We start from the raw sequence: 17431 nt of genomic DNA on the forward strand, positions 1-17431 counted from the left end.
CATTTGTTTAGGAATTATTATTTTTCTCGATTTTTTACAATCTATTTTCTCTGAAAAGAGGGCCCCCACAACACTGTGGCCCCGGGCCCCCAAATTTGTAAATCCGACCCTGCTGACAGGGATTGTTTGCGTTTGGCATTTGCACACAAGCGATATGAATGTAATCGTTGTGCCATCTCCCAAATGATTGCCAGATAAGTTTCTTATTGAAACGACGGTTGAAAGGGTTTACACACATTTCGTATGCTAGCATAAACATAAACGTCTGTTACCTGTGATATCACCGTCATCATTGAAACTTCCAAAGCAGTTTTCTTGTTAAAAACACAAAATTTGCATTTAATGCTCGTTATGGAGATGTATTCACTGTATTCCAGATGTATAATGGAATACAGTGAATACATTTTCGTTGTTAACATTTGACTCAAAATGAAAAGAAAACTGCTTTTGAAATTTCTATGATCACGATCATATCAATGACAAAAGCGGCTTTTTTCGTGCTGAAGATTCACTCCCGCGTTAAAATGCCTTTTGACATCCATGTGCCCCTCTAGAAATTTTATGGAATCTAAACTGTATCATTGAACAAATCTAAATGGCTCTGTACTATAGTATGCATGTGGTGCATACCGCTCTACTACTGGTTTGTTCATCGCATACAAAACAACGTGATTTAGATCACAACACACAACACAACACACGGCCGCACTCGCGACCGACAGCAAGTGCAAATTATTACCGTCGATCTTATTCGAAATGTAGCGAATTTGGTTAGTCTTTTCAGTATTCTCAAAAAGTTATCTGCCAAAAACAGTTTGAAAGTGTTCTCTTCCCTGCCAGTGAAATAAAAGTAGCGAAAATGTGCTCGGAAAGTTGTTGAAACCACTCACCTGAATCAAGCACCAACGTTGTTTACGATTCGCGCACCGAACTTTGAATGTGTTGGTAATCGACGGCCGCTGCCAGTCGTATCTAACGGTATCGGTTGTGGGTGGTGTGCGTAAAGTAGTAGTAAAAGTTGTAAACAAACAGGGACAAAACGTTCATTCGTGATGACAGTTTGCTGCTGCCGTGTTGAATGAAATTAGTCCGACAAAGTTGAGCATCCCGCCCGCAGACGCCGACGACCCGGCGTTCGAAGCAAACTGTGCGTAGAGGAGAGCGAGGCATCATGGGACCTTTCAGGATTCCGATCGATACGGCGCTGTGTATCGTATTTTACGTTTCCTGTCTGTTTTATTCGTTTTACAAAAACTACGAGCTGAGCAATGGTAAGATCGGCTGGTTTTTTTTTGGGTCTATCATTTGCTTACTACTTTTGCCGTTTCAGAAAGCCTTCAAAACTACTACTACCTCGAAGAGGGTTGGTCAATTTTTAACGGGCGAAGACGGGACGATTACGACTGGGAGTGGGAAATTTACAAAAAGTATGCCATAAGTCACGCGTTAATTTTTTCACTTCACGCGGTTCTGTTCGAAGTTATAAGGTATTTTCGAGTGAGACAGGTTTCTTTGGCGCTGACTGCCTTTGGATGTGTAGCAGTATTCTACATTTATGGCTACAAAGTTTTGCTGATACTGATTTGGCAAAATTTGACCTTTTTCGCGATTGGTCATTGGACGAAAAGCGCAGCCGTTCTGTGGGTCAAAGCGTTTCTGTGGATAGCGATGATAAACAGCGTGAAGATTTTGTTCTTTTACGATCAGTTGAACGTTTTGCTCGACATCGATAACGATAAGCTGTTGGAGTTCAGCATAATCATTTCGTGGAACGTTATCAAATGCACATGTTTTTGTTTGGATCGTGTCAATGCTGGGAAGGATGAGCAGCGTTACAAATTTCTGGATCTTCTGGGATATTCGTTTTACTTTCCGTTGCTGTTGTTTGGGCCGGTGATCATCTACGATCGATTCAAGGAATGTCAACGAGTGCGATGGCCAATGGAGAGCTTGAATACCATGGAACGTTTGACAAAACTGCTGATGCGCCTGGCAATATGCTTCTTCTGGGCATTGGTAATGGAAGCTGGTCAGCACTTTTTCTATATCAATGTAATTCAACTGGATTTGAAGGTGAAATAATGTTTATTATGTTACTAGTTCGATGTTTAACAACTGTTTTTTCTAGCTTTTGGAACATGTCAACCTATGGGCTCTGTACGGCCTCGGCTACATGATGGGACAGTTCTTCTATGTGAAATACATTGTATTCTATGGAATTGGAATCGCCTTCGGTACATTTGATGGTGTTTTGATGCCGCACAAACCGATATGTATTGGACGAGTTCATCTCTATTCGGATATGTGGAAGTTTTTTGATCGTGGATTGTACGAATTTCTATTCAAGTATGTGCGAATCAGTTCTGTTAAAATGTATCTAAAATACCAGTATCTCTCCTAGGTACATCTACACCAAACTATGCACCAAAACTTCCTCCAATGTTCGGAAGATCTTCGCCAGTTCCATCACATTCATCTTCATCTACATCTGGCATGGATTGTACACGTTCGTCATGATTTGGTCTGCATTGAACTGGATCTGCATAGTGATGGAGGGATTCGTGAAAAACGCCTTCGGAACCAATTCGAAGCTGGGAGCGCTGGTGGGCACGCACGTGTTTGTCCTCTCGGTTTTGTCCAACTTCTTTTTCTTCGCGCGGGAAGAAGTCGGTTACATTTACATTCGCAGGACGTACTTTGAAAGTGTCTTCAACTATGTGGCGCTTTACGCGGTGGCGTATTGTTTCTTTAGAACGGGAGAATTTATCAAATCAGTCGAAGGTGATCGGAAGTATTCATTGAAGAAAAGTTACTAATTCCGGGATATAAATCATTAAATTTATTAAAGTTACAGAATAAACATGATACTCAAACCTTACAAGTTATTTCTTTCCCTCAACCATGATAATATGATAGCCGAATTTGGTTTTAATCGGTGGATCCGTGTATTTTGGAGCATTTATCGTTGAAATGGGCAGGGCAAAGGCTGCATCCTGGAATGGTCCCACCATTGCTCCTCGGATTTGCCATCCCAGATCGCCACCCTGTCGAGCTTTGTCTTCACTGTAGTTGGTTGCAACCACGTTGAAACTTTGACCCTCTTTCAGTTTCTCCAGGGCCTCTAGGATTTTGCCCTGCTTTTCACACAGAATGTGGCGGACCTTTACTGCGCTTCCTCCCTTCTTTTCCTTTCCACCGGCTAAAATTAGAATGTTGTAAACGATTTCTAAGATATGTTGGTCACTATAGTCAACCTGTTAATATTAAACAGACCTTCATCTCCTGCACCTCCTTTCTTTCCACCTGCTCCTCCCTTGGCCGGAGCGGCTTTTGCTCCTCCTTTCGCATCCTTTTTGGGTGGCATCGTTGAACAATTTTTTAAAATCTAAACCAAAAACTTTGCACCAGAACACCAGCCGATAACAAAAATAATTTGTCGAACTGTCCACAGTCTGTCACAAGTCCCACGCTTCTGTATTTTGTCGGAGTTCGAGTCCGCGACAACGGCGACAACAAACGAATGAGAATGACATACCGCCAATCATTGATGATGATGATGCACGCGCTGGCGAACATCTGTCATCATTATTTGGAAAAGTTTTTTGGTTCGCGAATGCAGCTCGTTCAATAAGCGCTTTATTTCTGTAATTTATTATACTAAAATATGCGTTCCACCTTTGAAAAGTAGTTTTAAGTGTTCTTCGAAGCCCTTAGAATAATAATCAAATGCTATATGTGAGCTAGAAAAGTGTTTCCCTGATAAAAGAACCGAACAAAAAACTTGAGCAAAATGTCTCGCCATCGGAACGTGCGGACTATGAACTATGAAGGTGAGTGTGTGTGAGATGCATGTTATTATTTTGGGCCCCATCAATCTTATCTCTCGGGTCTTCGAATTTCGAATAGAATACGACGACGATGACGATTACCCCTACGGACACTCGGTGGAGGACGAATGCATCTCGCCGACCGATGCCCAGCAGTGGATCTTTGACCGCGCCAGAGGCCAACACAGCATGTCCGCCTTTCTGGCCAACAACAGAGACATCGAAGAGGAAGACGACGACGAGGTACAAGCGGAACAGCCCGCCCCGGAGAGTTCTAAAAGTTTACTTCAACGGAGAGATTCGGAGGTGAGTCGTGAAGCACGTTGAAGATTCAGATCTTAATCAAACTTCCTTTCGCAGTGCTACCAACTGCCGGAACTGAACGAGGAGGATCGAGTCCGGTTGATGTCCTGCATGGACGAAATACGGAACATTGTCGGCGAGTCGCTCTCCGATCGGCAGCTGGTGGAAGCCATCATGAAGCACAACTATGACTTCGATGCCGCTTTGGATGAGCTTCTGAACTGCAACAAAGGTGGAACCCCTCAGCAGGCGGAAGTTGTGGAGAAGGTGCCGCCGAAAACGCCACAGGAACCCATCGAAAAAGGTGACTATCTTTGGTTTCGAAATGTCGATCGTCGAATGAGACGCTCGCTGGTGATTGGTGAGGGTTTTATACCAATGTACTAACACCTATTTGGTTGGGATTGAAGAATGTTATCTTGATGATATAATTTCACAACAAATGGCAACACTTAGATTGGGTCAGTGGTTCCCAATCAGTTTGATTACGCGACCCACTTGGCAGGTTTTTATTGTGGATCAAAGGCTTGGCAAATGAATTTAAATTAATTTTATAGATAATTTGAATGAATTAAATCTTACTGATTATGAATGGGAAAATGTTGATATCTGAACGACGATCGAAAAATTTGAGCGTTCAGAATGACTTAGTGAATCAATTCCCCATTGTCGCTCAATAATAATCACGATGTCGCAATCCTGGACCAACCGGGAATCGAACCCGTCACCCTTGACATCGTCTTGTTAGAAACCCGCGTATTTTCTAATTCGGCTAGGCTGAGTTCTGCAGCTATTTCCTTCGATTTTCGGGTTAATTCTTCAAGGAGTAGGGAATCGCGCCATTCGGGCGGTGGCTTCTATATTCGTCTGTTTCCACTATAACTCAGTCAAATTTGAACCAATTGACACAACTTTTGAAATGTGGCAAGATAGGTATAGTATCTACCCGTGTGCAACATTTCAAGTAAATTGGTTCAAAATTGACTGAGTTATAGTGGAAAACAGACGAATATAGAAGCCACCGCCCAAGTGGCGCGATACCCTATCTGTAGATACGTACATTTATTTGTTTGACATCACATTGGGATAAGACATAATCAACAATAGGGTAAATGTACCAATAGTGGTGCTATTAGTAGCTCCTTGTAGTAAAATAAATAAATAAAATTGATAATACCACAAAATAAAAAGTCTGAAAACGTTAATCGGTAGTTTTTCACTTAAATTTGCTAGGAAAAATGTAAAAACCATTGTTTATTTAAGTTTTTGCTAATAAATCACTTGCACCAACTATAGGTACACGGTTCCTATTATGGAGGTAAAATTTAACATTGGTTCCTATAGTGGCGCATCCCATTGAATTCTTATGGGACCCACCACTATAGGAACACTACCACCACTATAGGTGCAAAGGAGCAAAAAAATTAAGAAAAATAATTGTTTAAAATAGGTTTTTAGGCAAATCCTGAACACAAAACTGAATTAATATTATTTATGAGGTATGATGCATCTATTAAAAATGACATTTGCAAGCTTTTTGGTCGAAATAGTGCTAAATTGCCACTACCACCACTATTGTACTACCTCCACTAAGGGAGCTTTTACCCTAGTACGCCAAAATAGGTACTCAGTTCGTGGAGCTTTACATTCACGGTCACGCGCAATGCTCGCCAGATTACGTTCCAGCTGGTCCCACTTTGTGCTCTCTTCGCTCCACGCCTTTTTTTGCCAACCGGATCGATAGCGAGCTTCAACTTTGCATGGTTGCTGTACGTCATTCTTGCAACATTCCCTGCCTACCGTATCCTTCCCGCTTCTGGGTTAGTCATAAAGTCCAACGAGCTTGTGATTCATCCTTCGCAGCCACACACTGATCTCTGGCACACCGAAAACTGGTGTCGCTCGAAAACTGTGAGTTCTTGGTCTGTGTCTCGTGTTCATAGAGGACCACCGATCTTATAAGCGTTTTATTCAATTCAATTTTTTTTTCGATAAAATCCATGTGGTGATTTTGTGAAAATCGTACGCCGGCTCTTAAGTCCGGTGGCTCGTCACATTACACCTTCCAGAGCTATGTTGAAGAGCATGAGAGTCCGTCGCCTTATCGAAGTCCCATGAGATTCAAATTAACTGAAGCTTTCCAGGAAAGTCATTTCCGGCCATTGTTTTTCATAGCTCTGTGCGCCGTGCGGTCGATACTGTCGTATGTCACCTCGAAGTCGATTAACAGGTGATGCTTGGGATCTGGCATTCGCGGCATTTCTGGAGGATTTGATGCACGGTGTTCCGTTGTCGACCGGCCGTCGATGAAACCGGCTTACTTTCCACGAACTCATTCGTTTTAGGTTTTAGGGGACAGACAACGGAAGATGATCTGGAATAGCGGCACTCAAAATAGAGATCGCTCTGTTTTTCTTGCATCCCAAAAGGTCGCCTTTTTTGTGAAAGGAGCAGATTATCCCTTCCTTCCACTCCTCCGGTAGCTGTTCAGTCTCCCAGATCCTGACAATCAACCGATGCAGACAGGTGGCCAACTTCTCTGGACCCATCTTGATGAGTTCAGCAGCGATACCATCCTTACGAGCTGCTTTATTGGTGTAGCAACCTTAACTTCCCGCAGCGTGGGATTTGGATCATTTCCTTCGTCTGCTGCAGCCGTTTCCTCAGTCGCCGTGGTCTCCCGTGCCTACGTTCTCCGCGCCGTTCCGGTGCTCATCGAAGTGCTGCTTCCACCTTTCGATCACCTCACGTCCGTCCGTCAAGAGGCCCCCGTCCTTATTCTGCATATTTGCGGGATGCTTCGAGCTTTAGGTAGAACTTCCCTGTTTCTTGGGAATGGCACAGGAGTTCCATTTCTTCGCATTCCACTTCTTCTAGGCGCCGGTTCAAAATCGTTCTGCTCTTTTCGTCGAACCATTCGTTCCTTCGACTTCCTTCCACGTACTCGATAATGCACTCGGCTGCGTCATTGATGGCTGCTTTAACTGTATTCCAGCAGTCATCTAGAGGGGCCACATCGAGCTCATCCTCGTCTAGTAACGCTGCCTCGAGATTTTGCCCGTATGTTGAGGCAACATTCGGTTGCTTCAGTCGCTCTAGGTTGTACCGTGGCGGTCGCTGGTACCGTACATTGTTGATGACGGAAAGTTTTGGGCGCAGTTTTACGGTTCCGGGTTATTTGGCCGAACGCCATTTGGCCGAACGCCATTTGGCCGAACGCCATTTGGCCGAATGTCATTTGGCCGAAAAAGGATGATGAACTTAAGTGATCTTGCCACTGTTGCCTATGTCAGTATAGCTCGAAAGAACAGCCTTTGATTCATAGAAAGAAAAATCTCTGACAAAAATAGTCCCAGTTTCAACGTCAACTAATCCTTGATGGTAAAACTTGAAAGAATAGCCTATGATTAAAAGAAGGAAATATTATGATGATCATATTGGCAGCTAGAATGTTATCCAGAGTTTGCCCACGCCTCCAAATCCTTTTGATAATAATTCGGCCAAACGGCATTCGGCCAAACGACCCTTTCGGCCAAATGGCATTCGGCCAAATGGCGTTCGGCCAAACGACATTCGGCCAAATGGCCGGACACCCAGTTTTACCATCACTTGGTAGTGGTCGGAATCGAGTTTAGCTCCACGATAGGTCCCGACGTCGACAATGTCATAGTCAATTTTTGATTCCGTCTGCTGTGGTGATCTTCAGGTGTAACGATAAGGGAGGCTGTGTTGCTCGTATGGTCATGTTTTGAAGGCGACGAAATCGATGAGTCGTAAGCCGTTTTCGTTCGTCAGCTAGTGGGCGCTGAATTTTCCAATCGTCAGTCTGAATTCCTCCTCCTGGCCTTCCTGAGTGTTTAGGTCTCCTATGATAATCTTGACGTCGTGTCTTGGACTGCGATCGTACACGCGTTCGAGCTGCGCGTAGAATGCGCTCTTGCAATCATCAGTGCTTCTGGAGTGTGGGCTGCTCACGTTGATTATGCTGAAGTTGAAGAATCGGCCATTGATCGTCAACCTGCACATTCTTTCGTCGATCGTCCATCAACCGATCACGCCGACGAGTATGCGGGTGCTCCCAATGAAGTTGCGAGATCGGTAGTTCCACGTATCGAGTTTTTCAAATCGTTTTTGTTCACTGGAGTCGTTTCCGTTAGTCCAACACGTGTTATTTTGTTGCTGATTTTCTATTACATTGCTGGCTCGTAAGGCCGCACACCAACCCACTACTTTCTAGAGGGCCATACTGCACAGTTGAACTTAGAGACCTTCCCTGGCAGTTGGACGTCGATCAGCCGCCCCTAATATGGGGATCAGACGCTGTTGTGAGCCGCACCTCCTGGAGAACAGATGCTCAAGTTTACAGAAGCAAACCCCCCCTTCCCTCCCAAGTAACAATTTTAATTTTATCAAAGTTTTTTAGCGATTCAAAAATCCTAAACATAAAACCATTGATGCCGACTTGAAAATGCTCTCGAGTTCTTGTATGCCTCAATAAGCCCACGTTCTGGCTAGTTGGCCCAGTCTTATTAGCGTCTACAGGACTTCGTATGCAAACCGGCTTAGGATTTCGGGTTGTATCATAGTTTTATCAATCTTTTAAATAAAACCATCTTCTGACTTGTCAAATAATTGTTTTGATTTTTTTTCACTCTCAATGTTCGATCGTCAGAATAAATTATGCTTGGTTGTTTATCCAGCCATCAATTGGAAAGATGCAGATATGGAATTCAGATTTGTTTTCCTATTTAATACGTGTCAGGAGACATGCCACGGAAAATTTGTGGTGAATGTGACTGTGATAATGACAAAAACTAAGTGCGCCACACAAACAATGCATAATTTGGAAGTTAAATGCATTTAATTTACTCAGTGGAATTGGGTGCAAAAAAGGTTTTTTCAACACAGCGGAGTTTAAAAGACATTATGTAATTTTTCTGGCATAATAAAATGACGGAAACATGTTGTATGGTTTAATTTGATCTTAAGCTGAACGTGAAATCATAAAATTGAGTAATAATTTTTCTGTATTTACATAAATTATCCCGGCTAGGCGACATATTTTTCTGATAAAACTCTATGTTCCTGATGATTCATCCAATAGGGCTAACCCTCCTGAGGTAGTCATAACTGAGCTCATGATAGAACTAGCGGTTTTACCACAGCATTTTTTTGGTTTATGATACGGCCACGAAATCTTTTGTTGGTTTTATGCATTGCCTCGCAGTTTTGTGTATTTGTTTACAAAAAAATCTCTCCGACAACAACCGCAAATGCAAGTTTTATTGAAATGGTATATAATAAGTAATAAAACCAATTCATGTCTACTTGCAAGTCTTTAACTGAAGATGTTTATAGCAGAAGTTATATGATAGTTTTATGGAACGCCAAAGGCTCAAAGTAAAAAACTACCACATAAAACTAATTTAGAACAACTAGCTTTTTGACATGCTCGTATAAAACCAGGATAAAACATGAATAAACCTTCAAGGCATGCTGATTGTTACTTGGGCTGTCAGCCTACGACCAAATTCCCACCGGGGTTGATTAGCCGATCTTCCCTAATGTTGCTCGGCCGGTGCCACGCGGAGGTAGGAATAGGAGTTGCTGGGCAGAGGCTAGTGATAGATCTTAATGGGATCTATATTGCGCGAAATACCCTGCCTTTCCCGTGCCACACCTGTCATACGATATATGAGCGATATATGAGATAAAAAAATTGGCGCTCATAAGACACTATGCTGGAAAATACACTCTGCCCTAATTGAGACGTTTGCCTAAAACAAGAAGAAGTATGATAAATTCCAAGCCAAGTAATAATTACACAATCACATCCAATTTCAGTCATACTTCCAAAATGTGTGAATTAAACATTACATAATTTATTGGCTGTGGCGATCCGTGAGCAGCAATTTGAGCACTACTGCACTTCTTAGTATTGCTGACCAGTGTTGCTTGCAGCTTGGAATGCCATTCACACAAATTTGTTTCAATAGTCAGCCGATCTGGAATAAGCACATACAGACACGCCATGTTATGAAATTCACGTTTTCTTGGGTGCAATTTCACAATGGATGAATATTAACACCCGGGGTATTTAAACCACTGCACCGATAGCGATAGCGTCAAAACAAACGAATCTCTCACCCAGCGCGGCTAGCGTTTACTTCTAACGAGTTCCTTTTCTAACTTTTCTTTGCACGTTCGCTGAATCAACCTACCAACCACATTTCGGATGGGCGCTCTGCTTGGATTGCTTATGGAAGGTAAGATTTTAAAACACCCAGTTTATCGTCTGTATTTGGTGGTTCTCAAGCGGGGAAACCAACGGGCCAGGGATTGCCGCGTTTCAATTTGCCGACCGTGAAGTTTGGTATGAGCTCTGGACAAAATCCCTCCAACAGTTTAAAACCCGGGATAAACTTAAGTGATCTGGTGAAATCTCGTATGAGAAAAGACGACACCGATAGTGAAAGTGGCAGCGATGTAGAATCCAGTGATCGAAGTCATGCTTCACTGTTACCAAAGTTATCCGACCTTTCGATCAATAGTGATAGTGGAGTGGCTTCCACATCCCCTGCTGAGAGCACGTTTTCCAATCTGTCCGACTTGGCCCGACATCATTTGCAGTCCAAAGGAGAAACCCCTATTGGAAGTCCGCTGGCAACGAAAAGTGGCGGTTTCACTGTTCCAAACATTTTCAATACGCCCTCCGTGAAGCCCCCTCCAGGGTTTGACCCAACCGCCAAACAAAAATCCCAACTACCACTATCGCGGAAAAACTGGATAGTTGATCTCAAATCGGCTCTCATAAAGGACAAATCGGAAATCACGCCCCATCGCCTTGGCACCACCCCGGGACAGGATGAAAACGAAGAAGTCATAAACTATGGATTCATTGACTGCGACATCGTCGAATCCAAACCGGTGATCGACGAGTTCTGCCTGATCGATGCCAGCGGTATTATGGACCGAAAGCTGGTCAACTGCACTATGGCTTCGTCCGGACTGGGCAGTATATTGTGCCTACGGTATCAAAAGCGAACCAAGCTGCGCGTACGACACGGATTTGTCTCCAAGATGAGCCACGTGGAGCCATTCCGATTCAATGTTCCTTCGCCAGATGATGTCGTGCTGGAGCACATGAGGAAATTTAAGCGATAATCCTGCAGGTCGATCGTTGCAACAATGGGTGCCTGAGATATTCCTGCGAACAAGTGAATGCTGCTTTGGGCAGCTATTTGTATTCTTTTGATGACGTATCATTTTACTAATTTTATTATGTTAAGCTGCACTGTCATTGGTTTTATGTGACTTTTCATCTTGTATTTTTTTTCTTATTTGTATTTTCATTTAGAGATCTATGTGTAATATACCAATGTATTTGAAGATCTTGTTTCGTAGTTTTTCCATTTATCGCACATACCGTGCAGCATTTCTTACAGTCATTGTGAGACATCACATCACGAAGTTAAAGCAACAATTGTATGAAAGAAACGATTCAATAAAAAATTTGTTCCTTGTTTACTACCCACACAGGCATCGGCGATCGATTGCTGGAGAAATCCGAAAAGTTACTTAGTCAACTTCCGCCTCAACTAAAGCCAACTGCCCCAACAGCGGAAGCACCACAACCACTAATCCTCATCACGCCAACGGCAAAGAAAACCAATGTCACCAGAGGCTTCGAAATTAACAGCCCTCGCATTCAGTCTCCCTCAGCGTCAGGCCGCAACACTCCCACACAGGAAATCAGCGATGACACCAGACAGTTCCAAACGCCCAAACCGTTGCCAAAGGAGCTCCAGCGCATCGCACAGGAACTGTTCAAGAAGGAACGCGGTGGAGATAAGCAACACATCCACATGGTGGTCATTGGTCACGTTGATGCCGGCAAGAGTACCCTGATGGGTCACTTGCTGTGCGACACGGGAAACATCAGCCAGAGGGTGATGCACAAAAACGAACAGGAAAGCAAGAAACTCGGAAAGCAGAGCTTCATGTACGCCTGGGTGCTGGACGAAACCGGCGAGGAACGCGAAAGGGGTATCACGATGGACGTCGGAAGCTCGCGGTTCGAAACGGCAAATAAGCAGGTACGGCTTTCTTCTGATAATTTGAGCCATTGTCCTTATCATTTTCTCATCTGTCTAGATTACGCTGCTTGACGCGCCCGGCCATAAGGACTTCATACCAAACATGATCTCGGGAGCTAACCAGGCGGATGTAGCCCTGCTCGTAGTGGATGCCACAAGGGGAGAGTTCGAAACGGGTTTCGAGCAGGGTGGGCAGACGCGTGAGCATGCCTTGCTAGTTCGATCCCTAGGAGTGAGCCAGTTGGGTGTTGTCGTCAACAAGCTGGACACCGTGGGCTGGTCCCAACAACGGTTCGATGAAATTGTAGGCAAGTTGAAAGTCTTTTTGAAGCAAGCTGGATTCAAGGATTCCGACGTAGTTTATGTTCCTTGTTCTGGGTTGACTGGAGAGAACTTGGTGAAGGATCCAACCGATACCGAGTTGCTCAGGTGGTACAAAGGTCCAACTTTATTGAAAGTTATCGGTAAGTACACTGAAGTCATTTCATATCTCCTGCACAAATAATCAGAATTCAATCTCATCTTCTCAAAGAACATCATGGCAAAAAAATTCCTCTGAATCCCTAGAACAATCTAAATAAATTCAAATCGGGAAATTCTTCATCAAAATTTTTATTTTCAATTCTCTAATAGTTCCTTCAAAGGATCCTTCCGTTGAATTCTACATTCAACCAACATTACAATTAAAGAAATCATAGCATGGCGAACTAAATATGATGTTACAAATAGATGCCATCGATGTTACATGGATTGGCAAATAACGTAACATTAATCGAGATCCTTGACGCGAAATTATCCTCCATTTCAGATTCCTTCAAGACCCCTGCACGCTCGATAGAGAAACCGTTCCGTATGTCGGTGTCGGACATATTCAAAGGAACCGGTTCGGGTTTCTGCATTTCGGGTCGTATCGAATCCGGAGTGGTTTGCGTAAACGATAAAGTACTGGTGTGCCCCAGTAAGGAGCAAGCAGTGGTTAAAAATATTGCCATCGACGAAGTGCAATACACGACCTGTTTCGCCGGGGATCAGGTCTCGATCACCTTGGCGAACATCGACATTGCCAACATCTCCGTTGGCTACATTCTCAGCGACATCTACAATCCGATCCCGCTGGCAACGAAAATACGGGCACGGATCGTAGTGTTCAACGTCAAAGTGCCAATCACCATGGGCTACCCGGTGTTGCTGCACCACCAGTCGTTGATCGAACCGGCAACGATTTGCAAACTTAAAGCTCAACTACACAAAGGAACGGGCGAAGTGATTAAGAAGAACCCACGCTGCTTGGGTAACAATTCTTGTGCATCGGTGGATATCGAGTTTCAACGACCAATCTGCATGGAAAGATACGCAGATTTCAAGGAACTCGGCAGGATTATGCTGCGCGTCAGTGGCGTAACTATAGCGGCTGGGCTCGTTACAGATATTGTTAAGTAAGTATGATCAAGTTCATCTTCTTACTCTAGACGGTCGTTTGAAATCAAATCCGGTTGCAATAAAAATGACAACGTGAAATTCTCTTACTTGATTCTGTATCACAAATCCTAAAAACATTTTTAAAAGCAAATACATATGTTAACGCCATCGCGAATTCTTTCTGGGATAATGCCTTGGATTTCTAACCAATTTCTCATTTGAATTTTTTCGCATTTCCTCACAGATTTCTTCCCGCGAGGAATACCTTGAGTTTATCAAAGTTTTTATTTTTAAGAGATTTGCCGGAGTTCTTTTTCTAGCATTCTCTTGTTCGCCCAAGCTTCCACCCAAAAGTATTTGCTCCCATAAATAAATTGTTCCTTCCGAGATTGTTGCGATGTTCTTATGACATATTTGAGGATTGTTCCTAAAATTTGTGCTAGAGTTCCCAGGATTTCTGCAGAACTTTTTCACGGGATCTCTACAGGAGTTCCTTACGAGACTGCTATTAGAGGTTTTCCCGATATTATTCCAGAGTTATTCGTTGCATTTCTCCCGAAGATTCAGTTTCTCCCTACACTTTAGCGATATTCTTGGCTTTCGAAGATCTTCTCAAGATTCCTCCAACACATTTTAACGGAGTTTCTTTCAAGATTTCACCTGGATTCCTTCCGATATTTTTCCGAGATTTTTTTACAAAGAATTCCGTTAGTTATCTCAGCAGACATTCCGCGAAAAACTCTTGATAAATTCCTGCAAGAACTTCAGGAGCAACTATTAAAGAAGTCCTAAAAGGAGCGCCCATAATTACGGGACACTTTCCTTAAAGGTTTCCGGGAAGAACTCTGGGATTTCCTGAGAACATCTGGAATAAAATTTGAAAAGGATTACTGCAAGAAATACTGTAAACAACTACGAGGAAAAACTTGGAAAAGACTCTGATAGAGATCAAGGGAAGAACTCGATGAAAAATATCTGCAATAGCTCCTGCAGAAATTCCAGAAGGTATTCCGGAAAAATCTTAGAAAAAAAAACCCTGAAGAAATTTAGAAAAACTCAAAAGGCATGCCAGAACCAACACAGGAAGAAATCTACTGAGAGAAGTTTTGGGACAAACTCCGAGACAAATCTTTAAGGGAATATCCCAGCATGAATTTTTGAAAAAAAATACAGGAAATACAGTTTACTCATGATAGTTTATTCCTCCGACCCTATAATTTTTAATTTTTAAAACGAAAATTCCTTGAGTCATAAAGCTATTCCCTGAGTATTCCAGGTTTTCCCTGCTACATATTTTGCAATCAAAATATTGCAAGGGCGATATAATGTGGAAAAAGGCCATATACCGTGAAAAAAATTAATTCTGTAGTCATGGTCGATTACCGTTTGAAAAAGTCTAAACTAAAGCAGTTTGTAAAAACATATTTGGTATGAACCCAGACGATGGCGATGAAGTGAAAGATTTCGACGAAATGATCGTGCAGATGAGAGATAAATTTAAACTACTACTGAAAACGATGAAATTAAAGTACTATCAGTTCAACCCGAGTTGTGGTCAGTGAATAAAAAAAGTTAGTGAATTCGATGCAACACATCACAAAGTAAAACAAACGAAAACACTTGTAAAGGAGCAAATGTATTCTTTGCAGCACCGAAACTAAACGTGGGCGCGGGTTTAGTGATGCTGATAAGCAAATAGTGTTGATTTTTTTGACAGTGATGATATTAGCAGGGCCATGCCTGGATCTAATGACTATGTTTCTGAAATCCGGAATGGTCAGAGAGAACTTATACAAAACCTTTTGCTGATGCTGTCTCTCAAAAAAGCATATATGATTTTTGAAGAAAATTATAAACATGTTGAAATTGGATTTACTTTATTCACACACATCAGATTTGGTATACTTCTGGATGGATCAGGCACACATAATGTATGTATGTGTTTGTTCTATACATGAGAATGTCAAATTGATAACTAATAGTGTGAAATGTGATTCAATTAAAGAAACAGGCACAATGCTCTGCAGTAATACTATAAGAACCACAGATTGTTTTTTGCCGTATATGTGAAGAATGTATCTCTACAGAAACTATTGCCAGTGAAAGAATCGCTTTTATTTCAACAATGACTAACCACTGATCGATGCAATTTGGAAACTATAACTAAGACTATAGGGCACGGTAAAGGCTGGGTATGCTGCGCAACTCCTATCCCTACCTCCACGCGGTATCGGCCGGAAACTATGAGCAACCTTAGGGAAGATCGGGTAACCAACCCCGGTGGGAACTTTGGTCGTAGGCTGACAGGGAAGAGGGGGTTTGCTTTGGTAAACCTGAGCGTCTGTTCTCCAGGAGCAGCGGCTCACAACAGCGTCTGATCCCCATGTTAGGGGCGGCTGATCTACGTCCGAGTGCCAGGGAAGGACTCTAAGCTCAACTGTGCACTATGGTCCTCCGAAAATTAGGGGGTTGGTGTCAGGCCCTACGAGCCAGCCGTAAAAAATCATTGTAACGGGAAATCAGCAACAGAATAATACGAACCGAGACCAACGGCAACGACCTCAGCGAACAAAAAGGACTTGCCATTGGAAACTCGGTACGTGGAACTGCCGATCTCTCAACTTCATTGGGAGCACCCGCATACTCGCCGATCTACTGAAGGACGCGGGTTCGGCATCGTAGCGCTGCAGGAGGTGTGTTGGAAAGGATCCATGGTGCGAACGTTTAGAGGTAATCATACCATCTACCAGAGCTGCGGCAACACACGCGAGCTGGGAACAGCTTTCATCGTGATGAGTGATATGCAAAGGCGCGTGATCGGTTGGTGGCCGATCGACGAAAGAATGTGCAGGTTGAGGATCAAAGGCCGATTCTTCAACTTCAGCATAATAAACGTGCACAGCCCACACTCCGGAAGTACTGATGATGACAAGGACGCATTTTACGCGCAGCTCGAACGCGAGTACGATCGCTGCCCAAGCCACGACGTCAAGATCATTATAGGAGATTTGAACGCTCAGGTAGGCCAGGAGGAGGAATTCAGACCGACGATTGGTAAGTTCAGCGCCCACCAGCAGACGAACGAAAACGGCCTACGAATCATTGATTACGCCGCCTCCAAAAATATGGCCATACGTTGCACCTTTTTCCAACATAGCGTTCCTTATCGTTACACCTGGAGATCACCACAGCAGACGGAATCTCAAATCGACCACGTTCTGATTGACGGACGGCACTTCTCCGACATTATCGACATCAGGACCTATCGTGGCGCCAACATCGACTCCGACCACTATCTGGTGATGGTCAAACTGCGCCCAAAACTCTCCGTCATCAACAATGTACGATACCGGCGACCGCCACGGTACAACCTAGAGCGACTGAAACAACCGGATGTCGCCTCAGCATACGCGCAGAATCTCGAAGCCGCGTTGTCAGACGAGGGCGAGCTCAGTGAGGCCCCTCTAGAGGACTGTTGGAGTACAGTGAAAGCAGCCATCAACGATGCAGCCGAGAGCACCATCGGGTACGTGGAACGGAATCGACGGAACGAATGGTTCGACGAAGAGTGCAGAACGGTTTTGGAGGAGAAGAATGCAGCGAGGGCGGTAATGCTGCAGCAAGGGACTCGACAGAACGTGGAACGTTATAAACAGAAGCGGAAACAGCAGACCCGCCTCTTTCAGGAGAAAAAGCGCCGCCTGGAAGAAGCGGAGTGTGAAGAAATGGAACTGCTGTGCCATTCCCAAGAAACACGGAAGTTCTATCAGAAGCTCAACACATCCC

The 17431-nt window shown here is 43.6% G+C and overlaps 3 protein-coding genes across 3 annotated transcripts; 2 read left to right on the forward strand and 1 right to left on the reverse strand.

Moving 5' to 3' along the window:
• The first annotated feature begins 416 nt into the window (after window positions 1-416).
• Window positions 417-2881, forward strand: LOC109413925 (protein-cysteine N-palmitoyltransferase Rasp). The gene is made up of 4 exons (XM_019687656.4): window positions 417-1271; window positions 1331-2073; window positions 2129-2346; window positions 2402-2881. The coding sequence occupies exons 1-4, from the start codon at window positions 1172-1174 to the stop codon at window positions 2814-2816; spliced, it is 1476 nt and encodes a 491-aa protein (XP_019543201.3). The 5' UTR covers window positions 417-1171; the 3' UTR covers window positions 2817-2881.
• LOC109622070 (peptidyl-prolyl cis-trans isomerase NIMA-interacting 4) lies at window positions 2817-3470 on the reverse strand. The gene is made up of 2 exons (XM_020076294.3): window positions 3274-3470; window positions 2817-3199 (listed from the first exon to the last, which is right to left on the reverse strand). The coding sequence occupies exons 1-2, from the start codon at window positions 3362-3364 to the stop codon at window positions 2883-2885; spliced, it is 408 nt and encodes a 135-aa protein (XP_019931853.3). The 5' UTR covers window positions 3365-3470; the 3' UTR covers window positions 2817-2882.
• Window positions 3471-3598: 128 nt separating this feature from the next.
• On the forward strand, window positions 3599-13744 carry LOC115269073 (protein HBS1). Its single transcript, XM_029877403.2, has 6 exons — window positions 3599-3830; window positions 3907-4133; window positions 4188-4434; window positions 11670-12226; window positions 12285-12690; window positions 13035-13744. The coding sequence occupies exons 1-6, from the start codon at window positions 3791-3793 to the stop codon at window positions 13664-13666; spliced, it is 2109 nt and encodes a 702-aa protein (XP_029733263.2). The 5' UTR covers window positions 3599-3790; the 3' UTR covers window positions 13667-13744.
• Window positions 13745-17431: the final 3687 nt, after the last annotated feature.

This window comes from Aedes albopictus, chromosome 3 (genome assembly GCF_035046485.1).
Source record: "Aedes albopictus strain Foshan chromosome 3, AalbF5, whole genome shotgun sequence".
Classification (NCBI taxonomy): Eukaryota; Metazoa; Arthropoda; class Insecta; order Diptera; family Culicidae; genus Aedes; species Aedes albopictus.

Coding starts and splice junctions, on each gene's coding strand:
- LOC109413925 (XM_019687656.4), top strand. CDS start 1,172: ATGGGACCTTTCAGGATTCCGATCGATACGGCGCTGTGTATCGTATTT. Junction 1,272..1,330: donor AAACTACGAGCTGAGCAATG/GTAAGATCGGCT, acceptor TTGCCGTTTCAG/AAAGCCTTCAAAACTACTAC. Junction 2,347..2,401: donor TTGTACGAATTTCTATTCAA/GTATGTGCGAAT, acceptor TATCTCTCCTAG/GTACATCTACACCAAACTAT.
- LOC109622070 (XM_020076294.3), bottom strand. CDS start 3,364: ATGCCACCCAAAAAGGATGCGAAAGGAGGAGCAAAAGCCGCTCCGGCC. Junction 3,200..3,273: donor AGGAGGTGCAGGAGATGAAG/GTCTGTTTAATA, acceptor TTCTAATTTTAG/CCGGTGGAAAGGAAAAGAAG.
- LOC115269073 (XM_029877403.2), top strand. CDS start 3,791: ATGTCTCGCCATCGGAACGTGCGGACTATGAACTATGAAG. Junction 3,831..3,906: donor GCGGACTATGAACTATGAAG/GTGAGTGTGTGT, acceptor AATTTCGAATAG/AATACGACGACGATGACGAT. Junction 12,227..12,284: donor TCGAAACGGCAAATAAGCAG/GTACGGCTTTCT, acceptor TCATCTGTCTAG/ATTACGCTGCTTGACGCGCC.